This window comes from Oncorhynchus gorbuscha, linkage group LG03, assembly GCF_021184085.1.
Source record: "Oncorhynchus gorbuscha isolate QuinsamMale2020 ecotype Even-year linkage group LG03, OgorEven_v1.0, whole genome shotgun sequence".
Lineage (NCBI taxonomy): Eukaryota > Metazoa > Chordata > Actinopteri > Salmoniformes > Salmonidae > Oncorhynchus > Oncorhynchus gorbuscha.
Window position 1 is genome coordinate 8241556 of NC_060175.1, and position 20867 is coordinate 8262422.

General features: G+C 41.7%; 1 protein-coding gene across 2 annotated transcripts in view; it reads left to right on the plus strand.

Annotated features, from left to right (window-relative positions):
* LOC124025449 (metabotropic glutamate receptor 7) overlaps nt 1-20867 on the plus strand; it is a 439661-nt gene that overhangs the window by 242757 nt on the left and 176037 nt on the right. For both annotated transcript variants that reach the window (XM_046338894.1, XM_046338887.1), the window contains exons 3-4: nt 5959-6094; nt 11161-11315. In XM_046338894.1, coding sequence (XP_046194850.1) covers nt 5959-6094; nt 11161-11315 — 291 coding nt within the window. The remainder of the gene's footprint in view (nt 1-5958; nt 6095-11160; nt 11316-20867) is intronic.

Consider the following 20867-nt stretch of genomic DNA (forward strand, 5'->3'; position numbering starts at 1 on the left):
TGTCAGTGAAGACACTTGCCAGTTGGTCAGCGCATGCTCGGAGTACACATCCTGGTAATCCGTCTGGCTCTGCGGCATAGAGGTTATTTAGCTCATCTGGTAGGCTCGTGTCATTGGGCAGCTCTCGGCTGTGCTTCCCTTTGTAGTTTGTAATAGTTTGCCAGCCCTGTAACGTCCGACGAGCATCGGAGCCGGTGTAGTATGATTCCATCTTAGTCCTGTATTGATGCTTTGCTTGTTTGATGGTTCGTTCAGAGGGCATAGCAGTATTTCTCATAAGCTTCCGGGTTAGAGTCTGCTCCTTCAAAGCGGCAGCTCTACCCTTTAGCTCAGTGCGAATCTTGCCTGTAATCCATGGCTTCTGGTTGGGGTATGTATGTACAGTCACTGTGGGGACGACGTCCTCGATGCACTTATTGATAAAGTTGATAAAGCCAGTGACTGATGTGGTGTACTCTTCAATGCCATCGGAAGAATACCAGAACATATTCCAGTCTGTGCTAGCAAAACAGTCCTGTAGCTTAGCATCTGCTTCATCTGACCACTGTTTTATAGGCTGAGTCACTGGTTCTTCCTGCTTAAATGTTTGCTTGTAAGCAGGAATCAGGAGGATAGAATTGTGGTCAGATTTGCCAAATGGAGGGTGAGGGAGAGCTTCGTACGTGTCTCTGTGTGTGGAGTAAAGGTGGTCTAGATTTCCACCCCCGCTGGTTGCACATTTAACATGCTGATAGAAATGAGTTAAAACTGATTTAAGTTTCCCTGCATTAAAGTCCCCGGCCACTAGGAGTGACGCCTATGGGTTAGCGTTTCCCTGTTTGCTAATGGCGGTGTACAGCTCATTGAACGTGGTTTAAGTGCCAGCATCGGTCTGTGGTGGTATGTAGACATCTAGAAAAAATACATATGAAAACTCTCTCATTAGCTAGTGTGGTCTACAGCTTATCATGTGATGCTCTACCTCAGGCGGGCAAAACCTTGAGACTTTCTTAGATATCGTTGTTCACACATACGCATAGGCCCCCGCCCCGTGGCTTACTAGAGGCTGCTGTTCTGTCCTGCCGATTGAGTTTATAACCTGCCAGCTGTATGTTTACCCCCAAGAAGACTTGAGGCTGTAATTGTTGCCAAATGGTGCTTCAACAAAGTATTGAGTAAAGGGTCTGAATTCTTTATACATTTCCAAAAATAAACTGTTTTTGCTTTGTCAATATGGGTTATTGTGTGTAGATTGGTGAGAAAAAAAAAATTAATTGCATTTTAGAATAAGGCTGTAATGTAACAAAATGTGGAAAATGTCAAGGGGTCTGAATACTTTCCGAATGCAATGTAGGTGTTCCTCTTGTTCAGATGTGTTAGGGCAGTGTGAACAACTATAGAAATATCACCTTCAGTGTAGCTGTTGGAAAGGTAGGCAAAGTGGAGTGGGTCCAGTGTGCTTGTTATACTGGCCTTGATGTGGGCCATGACCAGCATCTGGAATCACTTCATGATGATTGAGGTGAGTGCGACGGGGAGATGTCACCTTTTTTTTCTTGGGCACTGGGATGATTGTGGTCTCCTTTAATAAAGCAGATGGAGACAACAGCCTGGGAGAGGGGACAGTTAGAAGAAGTCTGAGAAGATGGCCGCCATCTGGTCAGCACACACATCTGGGCTGCCGGCATTGTGGGTATTCACTCTTTTGAGAGTTTTTCTTAATGTCCCTTTCGGGGAGAGTGAAAGGACCTGGTCATCCGGAACAGCAAGAGTCCTCATGAATAACTTGGAATTGTCTGCCTCGACGCAAACTGTGTTAAACTCAATCTCTGAATGTGCGGTGACATCCTCTCCGGATTAATTTAATTGGTCGGCTAACAATAGGTGATAGATCAATTCCGTCATATCAGGTCAATCCAAGTGGTCAGGGGAGCTCAGGTTTGTGTCTTAACTCAGAGACATCAGTGAGGCTCTAAACAGATGTCTGGTGATGGTCTCTGTTTCTCTGCAGGCAATAAAGTGGACCAGATATATGCAAAACCAAGGTCAGACAGATGACACACCAATCGGAGTCTATTAATGGACTTCTCCTCTGATGCAGTAGTTCTATGTCCATCGTGTAATTTGGATTATTTACCTGTTTAAGAAGGCTTGAATCCATTTTAGATTGTGAGACGAACAATGCAATCATACATATTGTATTGAGTAATAATATAATAATAACGTAATGATCATACACAAGTAAAACATGTATAAACTAGTAATTAGGTAAATACACATTTTTTGTAATTAAATGTTCTCCTTGATCTGTATAATAATCATCCAGTTATGTGTCATATGCTACTGTATAATGTTTTGGGTCCATTGCTGGTTGCATGCGACCCTCACAACATGAGGTTCCTTCCCCGCAATACTCTTAGTCATGACAACACCAACAGAATGTCGTGCTTGTGCCTCGCATGTAGGCCTGGACAGAACACGCTGTGGAACTTCAAATATGCTGGATGCCCCAGAATTATTTTAACCATGCAGTTTATTTAGCATCACAGCAATATAATATACTGCCTTGCTTTTTATCTCTCCAGGCCACCATACGTTATAGCTTTTTGCTATCCAGTGTAGACCTACTTCATTTTATTACTGTTCTGGATGTGAGGCTCCATGCTCTTGAAAGTGCTGCTCCTGGTTAGAGGGTGATATAACTCTGCATGCCCTCAATTTTAAAAGACTGTCAAGTAAATCTTGCGGGATAGTTAGCATGCTGCTGTCAATGGGAAGCTGTGAATACATGATGTTGTAAATGTTTGAGGTGTCTGAGGAAGTCTCCGGCTTCAGCAGGTGTCTGTTCAATGCTTTTGGGTGATCTCTGTTACTCCGAGCAAGAATAAGGATCTCATTTTAACTCAACACACCGATGGAATTTTGCACATTTTGAGCAGTTGTGAAATGTGTATTTACCCCAGAAGCTGATAATATTGCAGTCCATAACATAAATACATGTAATAGAAGCAGTTTTGAGAGCCATGTTTGTGTGATGATTAACTTTGTCTTAGCCCTCTCTGTGAGCCATGTTTGTGTGAGGATTAACTTTGTTTTAGCCCTCTCTGTGAGCCATGTTTGTGTGAGGATTAACTGTGTTTTAGCCCTCTCTGTGAGCCATGTTTGTGTGAGGATTAACTTTGTTTTAGCCCTCTCTGTGAGCCATGTTTGTGTGAGGATTAACTTTGTCTTAGCCCTCTCTGTGAGCCATGTTTGTGTGAGGATTAACTTTGTCTTAGCCCTCTCTGTGAGCCATGTTTGTGTGAGGATTAACTTTGTCTTAGCCCTCTCTGTGAGCCATGTTTGTGTGAGGATTAACTTTGTCTTAGCCCTCTCTGTGAGCCATGTTTGTGTGAGGATTAACTTTCTCTTAGCCCTCTCTGTGAGCCATGTTTGTGTGAGGATTAACTTTCTCTTAGCCCTCTATCTGAGCCATGTTTGTGTGAGGATTAACTTTGTTTTAGCCCTCTCTGTGAGTCATGTTTGTGTGAGTATTAACTTTGTCTTAGCCCTCTCTGTGAGCCATGTTTGTGTGAGTATTAACTTTGTCTTAGCCCTCTCTATTTTTATTTTTTATTTAACATTTATTAAGCTAGACATGCGTTTCTTACAGTGCTACCAAAGATGTTTTAACTCTCAACTTAAACTTTGTGGTTTGTGACAGGAACATGGACTCTGAGTGAAGTCTGAGTACAGTATAGTCTGCCATTTCACTTCCTATCCCTGTAGAACATAAAGTGCCTTCGGAAAGTTCCCTTTCAAATGTTCCACCTTTTTTTACTATACAGCTTTATTCTAAAAATGGATTAAATAAAACAATTTCATAAGCATTCTGCACATAATACCCCATAATGACAAAGTGAAAACAGGATTTTATACATATTTGCATATTTATAAAAAAACAAAAAAAGAGAAACACCATATTTACATAAGTATTCAGACGCTTTGCTATGAGACTTGAAGTTGAGCTCAGGTGCATCCTGTTTCTATTGATCATCCTTGAGGTGTTTCTACAACTTGATTGGAGTCCACCTGTGGTAAATTCAATGGAATGGACATGATTTGGAAAGGCACACAGCTGTCTATATAAGGTCCAACAGTTGACAGTGCAAGTCAGAACAAAAACTAAGCCATGAGGTGGAAGGAATTGTCCATAGAGCTCCGAGACAGGATTGTGTTGAGGCACAGATCTTGGGAAGGGTACCATTTTTTTTCCCAGCATTGACGAAAGTGGCCTCAATCATTTTAAATGGAATATTTTTGGAACCAACAAGACTCTTCCTGGAGCTGGCCACCCGGACAAACTGGGCAATTGGGGGAATAAGGGAGGTGACCAACAACCCGATGGTTACTCTGACAGAGCTCTAGAGTTCCGCTGTGGAGATGGGAGAACCTTCCAGAAGGACACCCATCTCTGCAGCACTCACCAATCAGGCCTTTATGGTAGAGTGGCCAGACTGAATCCACTCCTCTGTAAAAGGCACATGACACATGACAGCCTGCCAAAAGGGACTGGGAGACAAGTATGGATCAAGATAAAGATGAATGCAGCGAATTTCAAAGAGATATTTGATGGAAACCTGCTCCAGAGTGCTCAGGACCTCAGACTGGGGCGAAGGTTCACCTTCCAACAGGACAATTACCCTAAGCACACGGTCAAGACAATGCAGGAGTGGCTTCTGGACAAATGTCCTTAAGTGGCTTAGCCAAATAGCTGTGTAGTGACACTCCCCATCCAACCTAACAGCGCTTGAGAGAATCTGCAGGGAACAATGGGAGAAACTGCCCAACTACAGGTGTGCCAAGCTTATAGCATCATACTGATGAAGACTCGAGGCTGTAATTCCTGCCAAAGGTGCTACAACAAAGTACTGAGTAAAGGGTCTGAATACTATATATATTTGATATTTCAGTTTTTAATTTTTAATATATTTTCAAACATGTCAAAGAAGCTGTTTTTGCTTTGCCATTATGGCCATTACGTTATTGTGTGTAGATTGATGAGAAGAAAAAAACCTATTTACATTTACATTTAAGTCATTTAGCAGACGCTCTTATCCAGAGCGACTTACAAATTGGTGCATTCACCTTATGACATCCAGTGGAACAGTCACTTTACAATAGTGCATCTAAATCTTAAAGGGGGGTGAGAGGGATTACTTATCCTATCCTAGGTATTCCTTAAAGAGGTGGGGTTTCAGGTGTCTCCGGAAGGTGGTGATTGACTCCGCTGTCCTGGCGTCGTGAGGGAGTTTGTTCCACCATTGGGGGGCCAGAGCAGCGAACAGTTTTGACTGGGCTGAGCGGGAGCTGTACTTCCTCAGTGGTAGGGAGGCGAGCAGGCCAGAGATGGATGAACGCAGTGCCCTTGTTTGGGTGTAGGGCCTGATCAGAGCCTGGAGGTACTGAGGTGCCGTTCCCCTCAATTTTAGAATAAGGCTGTAACGTAACAGAACGAGGGGTCTGAATATTTGCAGAATGCATTGAATAACTGTTTGCAAAAGCCACTGGTCACACACTGGTCACACACTGGTCACACACTGGTCACACACTGGTCACACACTGGTCACACACTGGTCACACACTGGTCACACACTGGTTGAATCAACGTTGATGTATAGTCCATCTTTGTTTATTTTCAACATGTCTATGTGCCATTGTTCATATTGTTCATATTGTAATGTTCAAATCAATGTGGATGGGGATGTTTGGTAATTGGCTGGACGCACAGAGGTTGCCCTTACGTAATTAGCTTCACAAACTGGAAGTTCATAGGTTATATGTTTATTTGTTATTTTTAAAGATGTTATTGTATTTTTACAGATTTGATTTAGTTTTTACAGATGTAATGTTTGTAGTTTTTAGTAGGTACGGTTCTTGTTCAAGGTTATTCTCCCAATTTGAGGTAGCTCACCTGAAGCTCATTACTTTTCATTTCAGGTGGGATCTGCATCGCCCAGTCCTTGAAGATCCCTCACAATCACAAGCAAGAGAACTTTGACAAGATCATCAGGCTGCTTCTGGACACCCGTTACGCTCGGGCAGTTGTCCTTTTCACCTCAGATGAGGACATAAGGTATGTGTCGACTAGTTGTTATCCCCTTGAGCTAAAGCCTACGTATTGGCTGTGTGCTGGCGCTCTGTACCACTGAAGGGCTGCTCAGTACCTTGGGAATTAAAACTGAAAAGCTAAAAGACAGTTCAGGAGTTCGGCAACTGAATTCACTTCAATAATGTTACCTTTTATACTGATGTATTTCGGAGCAGGCTCCATTGTCACAGCACTATGCATCTCCTGTTCATTATCTCAACCAGCATAATGTGTGACAACAAGTAAAAGCTCAATGATTTTAATCCCTGCTGTTTGCAGAAAGGACGACTGTTGGTTTTAGTGAAACAAAGTATTGGACCTTTTAGGTTTTCATCAAAGGGTTGGAGTTTTGTTTCAAGGAACCACATGGGAGTATAAATGATTGAACTCAGTCTGTGGAATTGTCTTTTACTTTCTGATGAGCATCCTTCTAGCAGCTGAAACATCTTAAGTTCACTTCATTGGTCAATTTCACACCAGGTCCAACCCGGAAGTGTATAGCATTGTACATAGTGTAGTATTCAATTATAGGATTATAGTATAACATTGTACATAGTGTAGTATTAAATTATAGTATTATAGTAAAGCATTGTACATAGTGTAGTATTAAAGTATAGTATTATAGTAAAGCATTGTACATAGTATTAAAGTATAACTTTATATTATAAAATTATATTACAGCATTGTACACAGTATAGCACAATAGTATAGAATTATAGTATAGTATTATATTATAGCATTACAGTGTGACAGTATAGTATAGTATTACATCATAGCATTATAGTATAGCATTATAGTATTATAGTATATTATTATAGTATTGTATTATAGTATAGTATTATTGTATTGTATTATAGTATAGTATTATATTATAGCATTATAATATGTCATTATAGTATATCATTATATTATAGCATTATTTTACAGTATATCATTGTAGTATAGCATTATATTATAGTATTATTGTATAGCCTTACATAATTATATTCTAGTATAACATTATAGCATAAGATTATATTATAGCATTATTTTACAGTATAGCATTGTAGTATAGCATAATATTATAGTATTACAGTTTAGTATTATATTATTGCATTGCAGTATATCATTATTGTATAGTATTACATCATAGCATTACATTATAATATAACATAATATTATAGTATAACAATATAGTATAGCATTACAGTATAGTATACTATTATATAATATAATATAATTGTATTATAGCAGTATGTGCAGTATAGCGTGTCATTATAATATCATTATATATCATTATAAATGATACGAAACAATACTATGCAGCCGTATTCATTGACCTGGCCAAGACTCTGTCAATCATCACATCCTCATCGGCAGACTCGACAGCCTTGGTTTCTCAAATTATTGCCTCGCCTGGTTCACCAACTACGTCTCTGATAGAGTTCAGTGTGTAAAATCAGAGGGCCTGTTGTCCGGGCCTCTGGCAGTCTTTATGGGCGTGCCACAGGGTTCAATTCTTTGTATACATCAATGATGTCGCTCTTGCTGCTGCTGAGTCTCTGATCCACCTCTACGCAGATGACACCATTCTGTATACTTCTGGCCCTGTATAGTATACTATTATATTATAGCGTTATATTATAGCATTATATGTAGCATATCATTATAGTATATCATTACAGTATAGTATACTATTATATTATATAATTGTATTATAGCAGTATGTGCAGTATAGCATTGTAGTATAGTATTACTGTATAGTATACTATTATATTATATCATTATGGTATAGCACTATGTTATAGCATTATACGTAGTATAGCATCATAGTATAGTATCATAGTATAGGATTATAGTATAGTATAGGAATATGGTATTGTATTATAGTATAGTTTTACATTATAGCATTAGGGCATGTCATTATAGTATATCATTATATTATAGCATTATTTTACAGTACATCATTGTAGTATAGCATTATAGTATTGTATTATAGTATATCATTATCGCATAGCATTATATTATAGCATTATGTTACAGTATATCATTGTAGTAAAGCATTATATAGAATTATAGTATAGCATTAGAGTATATCATTATAGTATAGTATTACATCATAGCATTATATTATAGCATTATATTATAGTGTAACAATATAGTATATCATTATAGTATAGCATTATACATAATATAGCATTATAGTATAGTATTACATCATAGCATTATATTATAGCATTATATTATAGTGTAACAATATAGTATATCATTATAGTATAGCATTATACATAATATAGCATTATAGTATAGCATTATACATAGTGTAGCATTATATTATAATTTTATAATATATTTTTGTATATCATGATATTATAGTATAGCGTTATAGTTTATAATTATATTATTATAGTATATCATTATAGTATAGCGTTATAGTATAGCATTATATTATAGCATTATGGTATATCATTATATAATATCAATGTAGAGAGTATATCATCATAGTATATCAATGTACAGAGTATATCAATATAGTATATCATTATACAGAGTATGTCTTTATAGTATATCAATGTACATCATTATACAGAGTATATCATTATAGTGTTGTAATATATCATATCATTATAGTATATCAATGTACAGAGTATATCATTATACAGATTATGTCATTGTAATATATCATTACAGAGTATACCATTATAGTGTAGCATTATATTATATCATTATAGTATACAATTATATTATGACATTATACACAGTATAGCATTACATTATAGCATTATATGTAGTATATTATTATAGCATAGTGTTACAGTATAGTATAATATTAAAGTATAGCATTATATTCTAGCATATTATGGCATTATATGTAGTATAGCGTTATAGTATTATATACCGTTGTATAATAGCGTTATATTGCATAGCATTATATTATATAATTCCAGCATAGTATACTATTATATTATATAATTGTATTATAGCATTATGTGTAGTATAGCATTAAAGTATAGTATTACTGTATAGTATACTATTATATTATATAATTGTATTATAGCATTATAGTATAGTATTACTGTTGTAACTACGTTCGTCTGTTGTAAGAAGAGAGTCAGACCGAAATGCAGCGTGTAGGTTACTCATGACTTTAATGAATGATAAGACGGTACATGAAATAACTGAAATACGAAAACAACAAACGAAACGAGAAACTAATTACAGCCTATCTGGTGAATACAACACAGAGACAGGAACAAACACCCACAAAATACAACGCGAACTCAGGCTACCTAAATACGGTTCCCAATCCGAGACAACGAGAATCACCTGACTCCAATTGAGAATCGCCTCAGGCAGCCAAGCCTAACTAGACACACCCCTAATCATACACAATCCCAATTAATACAAACCCCAATACGAAACATAACATATAAACCCATGTCACACCCTGGCCTACCCAAACATATACCAAAAACACAAAATACAATGGTATAGCACTATGTTATAGCATTATATGTAGTATAGCATTATAGTATAGCGTTATATTATAGTATTATGTTTAGTATAGCATTACAGTACAGTATACTATTGTATTATATTATTATTTTAGAGCATTATATTATAGCATTATAAGTAGTATAGCATTATAGTATAGCAATATATTATAGTTTTATATGTATTATATGTAGTATAGCATTACAGTACATTTACATTTACATTTAAGTCATTTAGCAGACGCTCTTATCCAGAGCGACTTATTGTATAGTATTATATTATATTATTATTGTACAGCGTTATGTTATAGTATTTTATGTAGTAAAGCATTAAAGTATAGCAATATATTATAGTATTATATGTAGTATAGCATTAAAGTACAGTATTACTGCATGTTATATTATTATTTTACAGTATTATATTATAGTATTATATGTAGTATAGCATTACAATATAGGATTACTGTATAGTCTACTATTATAGTATAGCATTATATTATAGCATTATATAGTAGTATGGCATTATAGTCTGTATTTATCTTTAATATTTGTATTTATCTTTAATTTTGTTCATTGATTTCCACCTGTGTTAGTTACTCACCTGGTCTCATCAGCTCCTTATTTAGTTCAGTTCATTCTGAAATACATGTGAATCTACACCTCTTTCTCCCTGAGTATTCATTACAATAGCATAGCATTACAGTATAGTATACTACTATATTATAGCGTTATATTTAGTATAGTATTATATTATAATATTACAGAGTTGATATTAATGTACCAGTCTTGTCACAAGAACTTGTGATATTGGAATAATTCATTTTGTGATACAGATTTAAGTGTAACCTGTAGTTACACATCAAAACGGATACAATTTAACATCCTGTTGATTTATCTGTCAAGACAATATAAAACACTTCCTGGGCTCATTTGAGGAAACATCTCTTCATACTAGCTCTCGCTGTTCAGACAAAATCGAATGGAAGACAGAAAGAACTACGTTCCTGAGGAGAACAAGGGGGTGGATGACAGAACAGAAAGAACTACATTGCTGAGGAGAACAAGGGGGTGGATGACAGAACAGAAAGAATTACGTTCCTGAGGAGAACAAGGGGGTGGATGACAGAACAATGTACTGTGTGTGTGTTTGTGTGTGTGTGTGTGTGTGTGTGTGTGTGTGTGTGTGTGTGTGTGTGTGTGTGTGTGTGTGTGTGTGTGTGTGTGTGTGTGTGTGTGTGTGTGTGTGTGTGTGTGTGTGTGTGTGTGTGGGTGCGTGCGTGCATTCCGATAGTGTCTTGGGGGCTTGGGAGGATGCAGAGCAAAAATATGAATTGGACTATGTCCTGGCTTATCCTGTCCTATCCTATCATGTCCTATCCTGTCCTGTCTTATCTTGTCCTGTCATATCATGTCCTATCCTATCATGTCCTGTCCTGTCCTATCATATCCTATCCTGTCATATCACGTCCATTCCTATACTGTCATATCCTATCCTGTCCTTTCCTATCTTGTCCTGTCCTATACTATCGTTTCCTATCTTATTATATTATATGAAGTCATATATGTGTCTGATTGCAGGGGTATCCTGAACGCCAGTAAGAGGGCGGACCAGGTGGGTCATTTCCTGTGGATCGGTTCAGACAGCTGGGGAGCCAAGATCAGCCCTGTCCATCAGCTAGAGGAAGCAGCAGTGGGAGCTGTCACTATCCTGCCAAAAAGAGCAACCATCGCCGGTAGGTTGTGCCTGCAAAACAACATGCTCAGGATGACTTTTAGTGGAGAAAAAAAAGAAGATGCTGCTTACTGTCTTTTTGTCCCCTCTCTTTCCTTTCTCTCCTTGACTGTGGAAGAATATTGTACAGCCCAATCCTTCACTCTTTGTCTCGAGATTTATAGAGATATACACCGAGTGAACAACTTCCTAATATACAGTTGAACCCCGTTTTTTGCCATTACATTTACATTTACATTTAAGTCATTTAGCAGACGCTCTTATCCAGAGCGACTTACAAATTGGTGCATTCACCTTATGACATCCAGTGGAACAGCCACTTTACAATAGTGCATCTAAATCTTTAAGGGGGGGGGGTGATACTTTGTCCTATCCTAGGTATTCCTTAAAGAGGTGGGGTTTCAGGTGTCTCCGGAAGGTGGTGATTGACTCCGCTGTCCTGGCGTCGTGAGGGAGTTTGTTCCACCATTGGGGAGCCAGAGCAGCGAACAGTTTTGACTGGGCTGAGCGGGAACTGTACTTCCTCAGTGGTAGGGAGGCGAGCAGGCCAGAGGTGGATGAATGCATGAACCTTGTTTGGGTGTAGGGCCTGATCAGAGCCTGGAGGTACTGAGGTGCCGTTCCCCTCACAGCTCCGTAGGCAAGCACCATGGTCTTGTAGCGGATGCGAGCTTCAACTGGAAGCCAGTGGAGAGAGCGGAGGAGCGGGGTGACGTGAGAGAACTTGGGAAGGTTGAACACCAGACGGGCTGCGGCGTTCTGGATGAGTTGTAGGGGTTTAATGGCACAGGCAGGGAGCCCAGCCAACAGCAAGTTGCAATAATCCAGACGGGAGATGACAAGTGCCTGGATTAGGACCTGCGCTGCTTCCTGTGTGAGGCAGGGTCGTACTCTGCGGATGTTGTAGAGCATGAACCTACAGGAACGGGCCACCGCCTTGATGTTAGTTGAGAACGACAGGGTCCACACTGATATGTCTGCCAGACATGCAGAGATGCGATTCGCCACCTGGTCATCAGAAGGGGGAAAGGAGAAGATTAATTGTGTGTCGTCTGCATAGCAATGATAGGAGAGACCATGTGAGGTTATGACAGAGCCAAGTGACTTGGTGTATAGCGAGAATAGGAGAGGGCCTAGAACAGAGGCCTGGGGGACACCAGTGGTGAGAGCGCGTGGTGAGGAGACAGATTCTCGCCACGCCACCTGGTAGGAGCGACCTGTCAGGTAGGACGCAATCCAAGCGTGGGCCGCGCCGGAGATGCCCAACTCGGAGAGGGTGGAGAGGAGGATCTGATGGTTCACAGTATCGAAGGCAGCCGATAGGTCTAGAAGGATGAGAGCAGAGGAGAGAGAGTTAGCTTTAGCAGTGCGGAGCGCCTCCGTGATACAGAGAAGAGCAGTCTCAGTTGAATGACTAGTCTTGAAACCTGACTGATTTGGATCAAGAAGGTCATTCTGAGAGAGATAGCGGGAGAGCTGGCCAAGGACGGCACGTTCAAGAGTTTTGGAGAGAAAAGAAAGAAGGGATACTGGTCTGTAGTTGTTGACATCGGAGGGATCGAGTGTAGGTTTTTTCAGAAGGGGTGCAACTCTCGCTCTCTTGAAGACGGAAGGGACGTAGCCAGCGGTCAGGGATGAGTTGATGAGCGAGGTGAGGTAAGGGAGAAGGTCTCCGGAAATGGTCTGGAGAAGAGAGGAGGGGATACGGTCAAGCGGGCAGGTTGTTGGGCGGCCCTCAGAACAGGGATGCTGGCGCCATGTTGACTCAAACGCTTCCCACAGTTGTCCAGTTGGCTGGATGTCCTATGGATGGTTGACCATTCCTGACACACACGGGAAACTGTTGCATTTGAAAAACCTTGCAGTGTTGCAGTTCTTGACTCACTCAAACCAGTGCGCTTGGCAACCTACAACCATACCTCGTTTAAAGGCACTTGAATTTGCCTTGACCATTCACATTCTGAATGGCACACATACACAATCCATGTCTCAATTGTCTCACGGTTTAAAAATACTTCTTTAACCTGTATCCTCCCCTTCATCTATACTGATTGAAGTGGATTTAACAGGTGACATCAATAAGGGATCATAGCTTTCACCTGAATTCACCTGGCCAGTCTATTTCATGGAAAGAGCAGGTGTTCCTAATGTTTTGTTCACTCAGTGTATGTTGTGAGATATATTTTTAGAGCTGTATTTTCTAGATATACTGCAAGATATGATGCAATATAGAAATGTATGTCTCAACCTTATTGACCCATATATTCAACAATATATAGGCATGGTATGTGTGTGTGCGTACCCTACTAACTCTATAGTGCACTACTTTCAACCAGGGCCATTACACGTGTTGACAGGGCTCTAGTCAAAGGCCCTAGATATGGAATAGGATTCCAGTTGGGAAATATCCCTGCAGGGTAAAGTCTACTACTGAGTGAGAGTCATCGATGCTTCATGCCCAAGCTTCCCCAAAAGGCCAGTCAGAAAAGCAAGATGAAACTGTGGGACTCTGAGTGGAAGTTGTTGAAGTCTGTGACCTTGAGCTTGCGGGTGTAATTGGTCATGGGAGAACCCACAGGTGCCAAGGTAAGAAATGATCTCCCTTTGATGATTTCAGCAATAGGTTTTTTCTTTTTTGACAAATGATTTATGGAAATGGATATTTCCGGGACCCTGGGGTTGGAGGGACGGAGAGAGACGGGAAAACGCACAGCACACACAGCACCCCCTGTCATAGAGACAGATTTAGTTATAACACACACAGCACCCCCTGTCATAGACACATTTAGTTAAAACACACAGCACCCCCAGTCATTGAGCCACATTTAGCTAAAACACACAGAGCACCCCCAGTCATAGAGACCCATTTAGTTAAAACACACAGAGCACCCCCAGTCATAGAGACCCATTTAGTTAAAACACACAGAGCACCCCCAGTCATAGAGACACATTTAGAACACACAGAGAACCCCCAGTCATAGAGACACATTTAGAATAGACAGAGCACCCCCAGTCATAGAGACCCATTTAGTTAAAACACACAGAGCACCCCCAGTCATAGAGACACATTTAGAACACACAGAGAACCCCCAGTCATAGAGACACATTTAGAATAGACAGAGCACCCCCAGTCATAGAGACCCATTTAGTTAAAACACACAGAGCACCCCCAGTCATAGAGACCCATTTAGTTAAAACACACAGAGCACCCCCAGTCATAGAGACACATTTAGAACACACAGAGCACCCCCAGTCATAGAGACACATTTAGAATAGACAGAGCACCCCCAGTCATAGAGACACATTTAGTTAAAACACACAGCACCCCCAGTCATAGACACATTTAGTTAAAACACACAGAGCACCCCCAGTCATAGAGACACATTTAGTTAAAACACACAGCACCCCCAGTCATAGAGACACATTTAGTTAAAACACACAGCACCCCCAGTCACAGAGACACATTTAGTTAAAACACACAGCACCCCCAGTCATAAGAGACACATTTAGAACACTGTCAGCGTCGTGTGTATAGGTGGCAGGGAAGTCAGGCGCAGGAGAGTCAAAATGAAGTGTAAATGGAGTCTTTTAATAAATATCAACAGAACATGCTCCATAACACTAAAACGTACAGACATGAAAAAACATGGGTACGAGGACCTGTCGCGCACCAACACAACAAAATGACAACACTGACAATCAAACATTCTCTGACAAAGACATGAGAGGAAACAGAGGGTTAAATACACAACAGGTAATGGATGGGATTGAAAACAGGTGTGTGGGAAGACAAGACAAAACCAATGGAAAATGAAAAATGGTTCAATGAAGGCTAGAAGACCGGTGACGTCGAACGCCAAGCACCGCCCGAACAAGGAGAGGCAGAAGTAGTGACAAACACACAGAGCACCCCCAGTCATAGAGACACATTTAGAATAGACAGAGCACCCCCAGTCATTGAGACACATTTAGAATCCACAGAGCACCCCCAGTCATAGAGACACATTTAGTTAAAACACACAGAGCACCCCCAGTCATTGAGACACATTTAGTTAAAACACACAGAGCACCCCCAGTCATTGAACCACATTTAGTTAAAACACACAACACCCCCAGTCATTGAACCACATTTAGTTAAAACACACAGAGAACCCCCAGTCATAGAGACACATTTAGAACACACAGAAAACCCCCAGTCATAGAGACATATTTAGAACACACAGAGAACCCCCAGTCATAGAGACATATTTAGTTAAAACACACAGAGAACCCCCAGTCATAGAGCCACATTTAGTTAAAACACACAGAGAACCCCCAGTCATAGAGACATATTTAGTTAAAACACACAGAGCACCCCCAGTCATTGAGCCACATTTAGTTAAAACACACAGACCACCCCCAGTCATAGAGACACATTTAGTTAAACCACACATTGGAGTCTCTAGCTGATGTTATGCTATTGTTATGCTATTTCTCCTGAAAATCCCAGACCCAGACTTACAGCCGTGAGAGAGTACCAATAATATCATCTATGTATATCACTGTCAGATACATTTGTGGCATTGTGACCTGAAATTATTTTTTATTTATTTTTTATTTTATTTCTTTATTACTTTATTTAATAACCAGGTAGGCCAGTTGAGAACAATATCTCATTTACAACTTCGACCTGGCCAAGATAAAGCAAAGGAGTGCGAGAAAATCAAACACAGTTACACATAAACAAGTCAATAACACAATATAAAATATATATACAGTGTGTGAAAATGTAGAAGAGTAGGGAGGTAAAGGCAATAAATAGGCCACAGAGGTGAAATAATTACAATTTAGTATTAACACTGGAGTGATGGATGTGCAGATGATGATGTGCAAGTAGAGATACTGGGGTGCAAAAGAGCAAGAGGGTAAGTAATAATATGGGGGATGAGGTAGTTGGGTGGGCTGTTTATAGATTGGCTGTGTACATGTACAGTGATCAGTAAGCTGCTCTGACAGCTGATGCTTAAAGTTAGAGAGGGAGATATAAATCTCCAACTTCAGTGATTTTTGCAATTCGTTCTAGTCATTGGCAGCAGAGAACTGGAAGGAAAGGCGGCCAAAGCAAGTGTTGGCTATACCTGCTGGAGCGCGTGCTACAGGTGGGTGTTAATATGGTGACCAGTGAGCTGAGATAGGGCAGGGCACTACCTAGCATAGACTTATAGATGACCTGGATGGGTTTGGCGGTGAATATGTAGTGAGGGCCAGCCAACGAGAGCATACAGGTCGTAGTGGTGGGTAGTATATGGGGCTTTGGTGACAAAACGGATGGAACTGCGATAGACTGCATCCAATTGGCAGAGTACAGTGTTGGAGGCTATTTTGTAAATGACATCGCTAAAGTCAAGGATCGGTAGGATAATCAGTTTTATGAGGATCTGTTTGGCAGCATGAGGAAGGAGACATTGTTCAGAAATAGGAAGAGGATTCTAGATTTACTTTTGGAATGGAGATGCTTGATGTGAGTCTGGAAGGAGAGTTTACAGTCTAACCAGACACCTAGGTATTTGTAGTTGTCCACATATTCTAAGTCAGAACCATCCAGAGTAGTGATGCTAGTCGGGTGGAAAGATGTGGGCAGCAATCTGTTGAAGAGCATGCACTTAGTTTTACTTGCATTTAATAGCAGTTGGAGGCCTCGGAAGGAGAGTTGTATGGCATTGAAGCTTGTCTGTAGGTTTGTTAGAACAGTGTCCAAAGAAGGGCCAGATATATATAGAACGGTATTGTCTGTGTAGAGGTTGATCAGAGAATCACCAGCAATAGCGACATCACTCATGCATACAGAGAGAAGAGTCGGTCCGAGAATTGAACCCTGTGGCACCCCCATAGAGACTGCCAGAGGTCCGGACAATAGGCCCTCCGATTTGACACACAGAACTCTATCTAAGAAGCAGTTGGTGAACCAGGCGAGGAAGTCATTTGAGAAGTCAGGCTATTGAGTCTGCCGATAACAGTGCAGTGATTGACAGAGTCGAAAGCCTTGGCCAGGTCGATGAAGACTGCTGCACATTACTGTCTTTAATCAATGGCGGTTATGATATCGTTTAGGACTTGAGCGTGGCTGAGGTGCACCCATGACCAGCTCGGAATCCAGATTGCATAGTGGAGAAGGTACGGTGGGGTTTGAAATGGTCGGTGATCTGTTTGTTAACTTGACTTTCAAAGATTTAAAAAAGGCAGGGCAGGATGGATATATGTCTATAACAGTTTGGGTCTATAGTGTCTCCCCATTTGAAGAAGGGGATGACTGCGGCAGCTTTCCAAACTTTGGGGATCTTAGATGATACGAAAGAGAGATTGAACAGTCTAGTAATAGGGGTTGCAACAATTTGGGTGGATCATTTTAGAAAGAGAGGGTCCAGATTGTCTAGCCCAGAAGATTTGTAGGGGTCCAGTTTTTTTTTGCTCTTTCAGAACATCAGCTGTCTGGATTTGGGTGAAGGAGAAGAGGTGGGTGGAGTGCTTGGGCAATTTGCTACAAGGGGTGTTGGGATGTTGGGATGTTGGACGGTGTAGGGGTAGCCAGGTGGAAAGCATGGCCAGCCGTAGAAAAATGCTTATTGAAATGCTGAAACGCTCCCGAATATGATCCAATCCTTGGAGTGATCAGAGTTGGAGGGAGGCTGCGCCAAGCGGAGGTTTTGGACCCAGATGCTATCCACCCAATTATCCTCGACTCCAGACACCCTCTTACCAGGCTCCTCATCAAGAGTTATGATGAGCGGCTTCTCCACCCAGGGCCAGAGAGGGTCTATGGGGAGATGAGGCGGAAGTACTGGATAATTGGAGGACGAGGAGCCATTCGTAAGCACCAATACGCCTGCGTAAAATGTCAGAGATGGCGGGCCGGAGCTACGGTGCCCAAAATGGCAGATTTACCCCCTGCTCGCTTGCGCCTCCTTAAACCACCCTTCTGGTCAACAGGAGTAGATTGCTTCGGCCCCTTGATGATCAAGTTAGGTCGTCGTGTGGAAAAGCGCTGGGGCATTCTATTCAAGTGTATGACAACCAGATGTGTCCACCTGGACCTACTGGAGAGTTTGGATACGGAAGCCTTCCTCATGGCCCTACGGTTTATCTCCCGACGGGGAAACCCTACGAGATCCTGGCTGACAGAGGTACGAACTTCAAGGCAGGAGAAGCCAGGTTGGAGGAAGCCTTCAAAGCCATGGAACCCAGCTTCCAGGATCAGCTGATGGACCAACAAATCTCATTCAAATTTAACCCTCCAGGCGCTCCTCATTTTGGAGGAACATGGGAGCGAGAGATCAAATCTGTAAAGACGGCCTTACGAGTCGTACTAGGGGACCAAACTGTCACTGAAACGGTCTTGAGGACTGTCCTGATAGAGGTGGAAGGGATTCTGAACTCCAAACCCTTGGGATATCTCTCTGCAGACATCGCTGACCCCGATCCGGTTACACCGAATATGCTCTTGATGGGACGCCGAGATGCGTCACTTCCTCAAGCCATGCATGCTGATACCAACCTCGTCGGCAGACGCCGGTGGCGACACAGCCAAATCTTAGCTGACCATTTTTGGGCCCGATTCATTCGGGATTACCTACCAAGTCTACAGCACAGAGGGAAATGGCGGAGAGAAATGGCCAGCCTGGAAACTGGCCAAGTAGTAATGATGGTGGACCCTCAGCTGCCTCGAGCCTCCTGGCCGGTGGGCCGTATAACTAAGACCATGCCTGGGACCGATGGTCGTGTTAGATCAGTGGAAATCCAGGTGAAGAACCGGACATATATCCGGCCAGTTGCCCGACTGATTCCTCTCCCTGAGATAACAGAGGATGGGGAGCAATGAGCCTTTTTGAGGAATGTGGAAATTAACAAATTTCCGGGGTGGCTGTAGAAAAGGCCCATGGAGTTGGTGGAATACTCCTTTAATTAATTGCCATTTACTCAGCTGGGCCAGGGGCGCTTTAATTAGGTCAGGTGGAAATGTCCAACAGATTTCAACTCCATAAAAGGAGGAAATTGCCATTGCCTGATCTCGCTGCTTTCTCTTCCCTAAATCCATCTGATCCAGAAGTTCTGTGCGTCCATGAATCCACGTAAGTCCACCGACTCTTACCTTTCATCTGAATGATCTGTGGTGATCGGGAGAGTGGGCCATTCAGTTATTGTTTATAGTTATCACCGCGGAGCGCGGCTTGGAGCGCACGCTTCAAACATATTGTGTAATGTGAATTGTTAATAATGACTGCTATGATTTGATCTTTGATTATTAATTTGATTGTATACATGTTATTTGTTTCCTTTGTGATGCAGCACAGACTACCAGTAAATATACCACTTTATGGTTAAAGGAATTCCTGCCTCAGTCTCATACATTCCTCTGTCACCTGACACGTGACCACCTGTTCACCGACACTGTCAGTCATCCTACCTGTCCAGCAACCCACACAGATTCCACTAATCTTTCAATCGTAGATTTATCGGTGGTGACAGTGTTTCCTAGTCTCAGTGCAGTGGGCAGCTGGGAGGAAGTGCTCTAATTTTCCATGGACTTTACAGTGTCCCAAAACCTTTTTTGGAATTAGTGCAACAGGATGCAAATTTCTGCTTGAAGAAGCTAGCCTTTGTTTTCCAAACTGATTGAGTATATTGGTTCCTGACTTCCCTGAAAAGTTGCATATCATGGGGGGTTATTTGATGCTAATGCAGAATGCCACAGGATGTTTTTGTGCCGGACAAGGGCAGTGAAGTATGGGGTGAACCAAGGGCTGTATCCGTTCTTAGTTCTACATTTTCTGAACGGGGCATACTTATTTATGATGGAGAGGAAAGCGCTTTTAAAGAGCGACCAGGCATCCTCTACTAACGGGATGAGGTCAATATCCTTCCAGGAGACCCGGGCCAGGTCGACTAGAAAGGCCTGCTCGCTGAAGTGTTTTAGGGAGCGTTTGACAGTGATGAGGGGTGGTCGTTGGACCGCCGACCCATTACGTGCGCAGGCAATTATACTGCACATCCCGCCTTTCTATTTTAGCCAGGTCAAGATTTCTTCTTTCAACATATGCATAATTTAGGCACGTATGTTTCTTTGCCATCTTTGTGGTGTTATTCTACACAACCCAACAACAAGTTGGTAATTTGTGTTGTCTTCTTAATTGCCATTGCATGTGGTGTGACCACAGCAGGCTGAACAAATAGAGGGTTTTCCCTCAGTCACAGAGAGCAGAGAGCCCGTCCAACTTAACCTCCAGCAGCCCAGAGCTCACCAGTCATCAGTCTCTTTTTCACTCAGCCAGGCTCCTCGTCACAGCTCTGCTTGGTGCTGTGGGTGTGTGTATGTGTATGTGTGTGTGTGTCCAAACCCAGCAGCCATCCCTTCTCCTCTCAGTCAACCAGACAGAAACCCTTTCACGCTTCCTCCTCCCTTCCTCCCTCCTCCTCCCCTCTCGTTCCTTCGCTCCATCCTCCATCATCCCTCCCTCTCCTGTCCTCCCTCCTCCTCCTCCATCGTCCCTCCTACCCCCACCCCTCTCCCCCAGCCTCC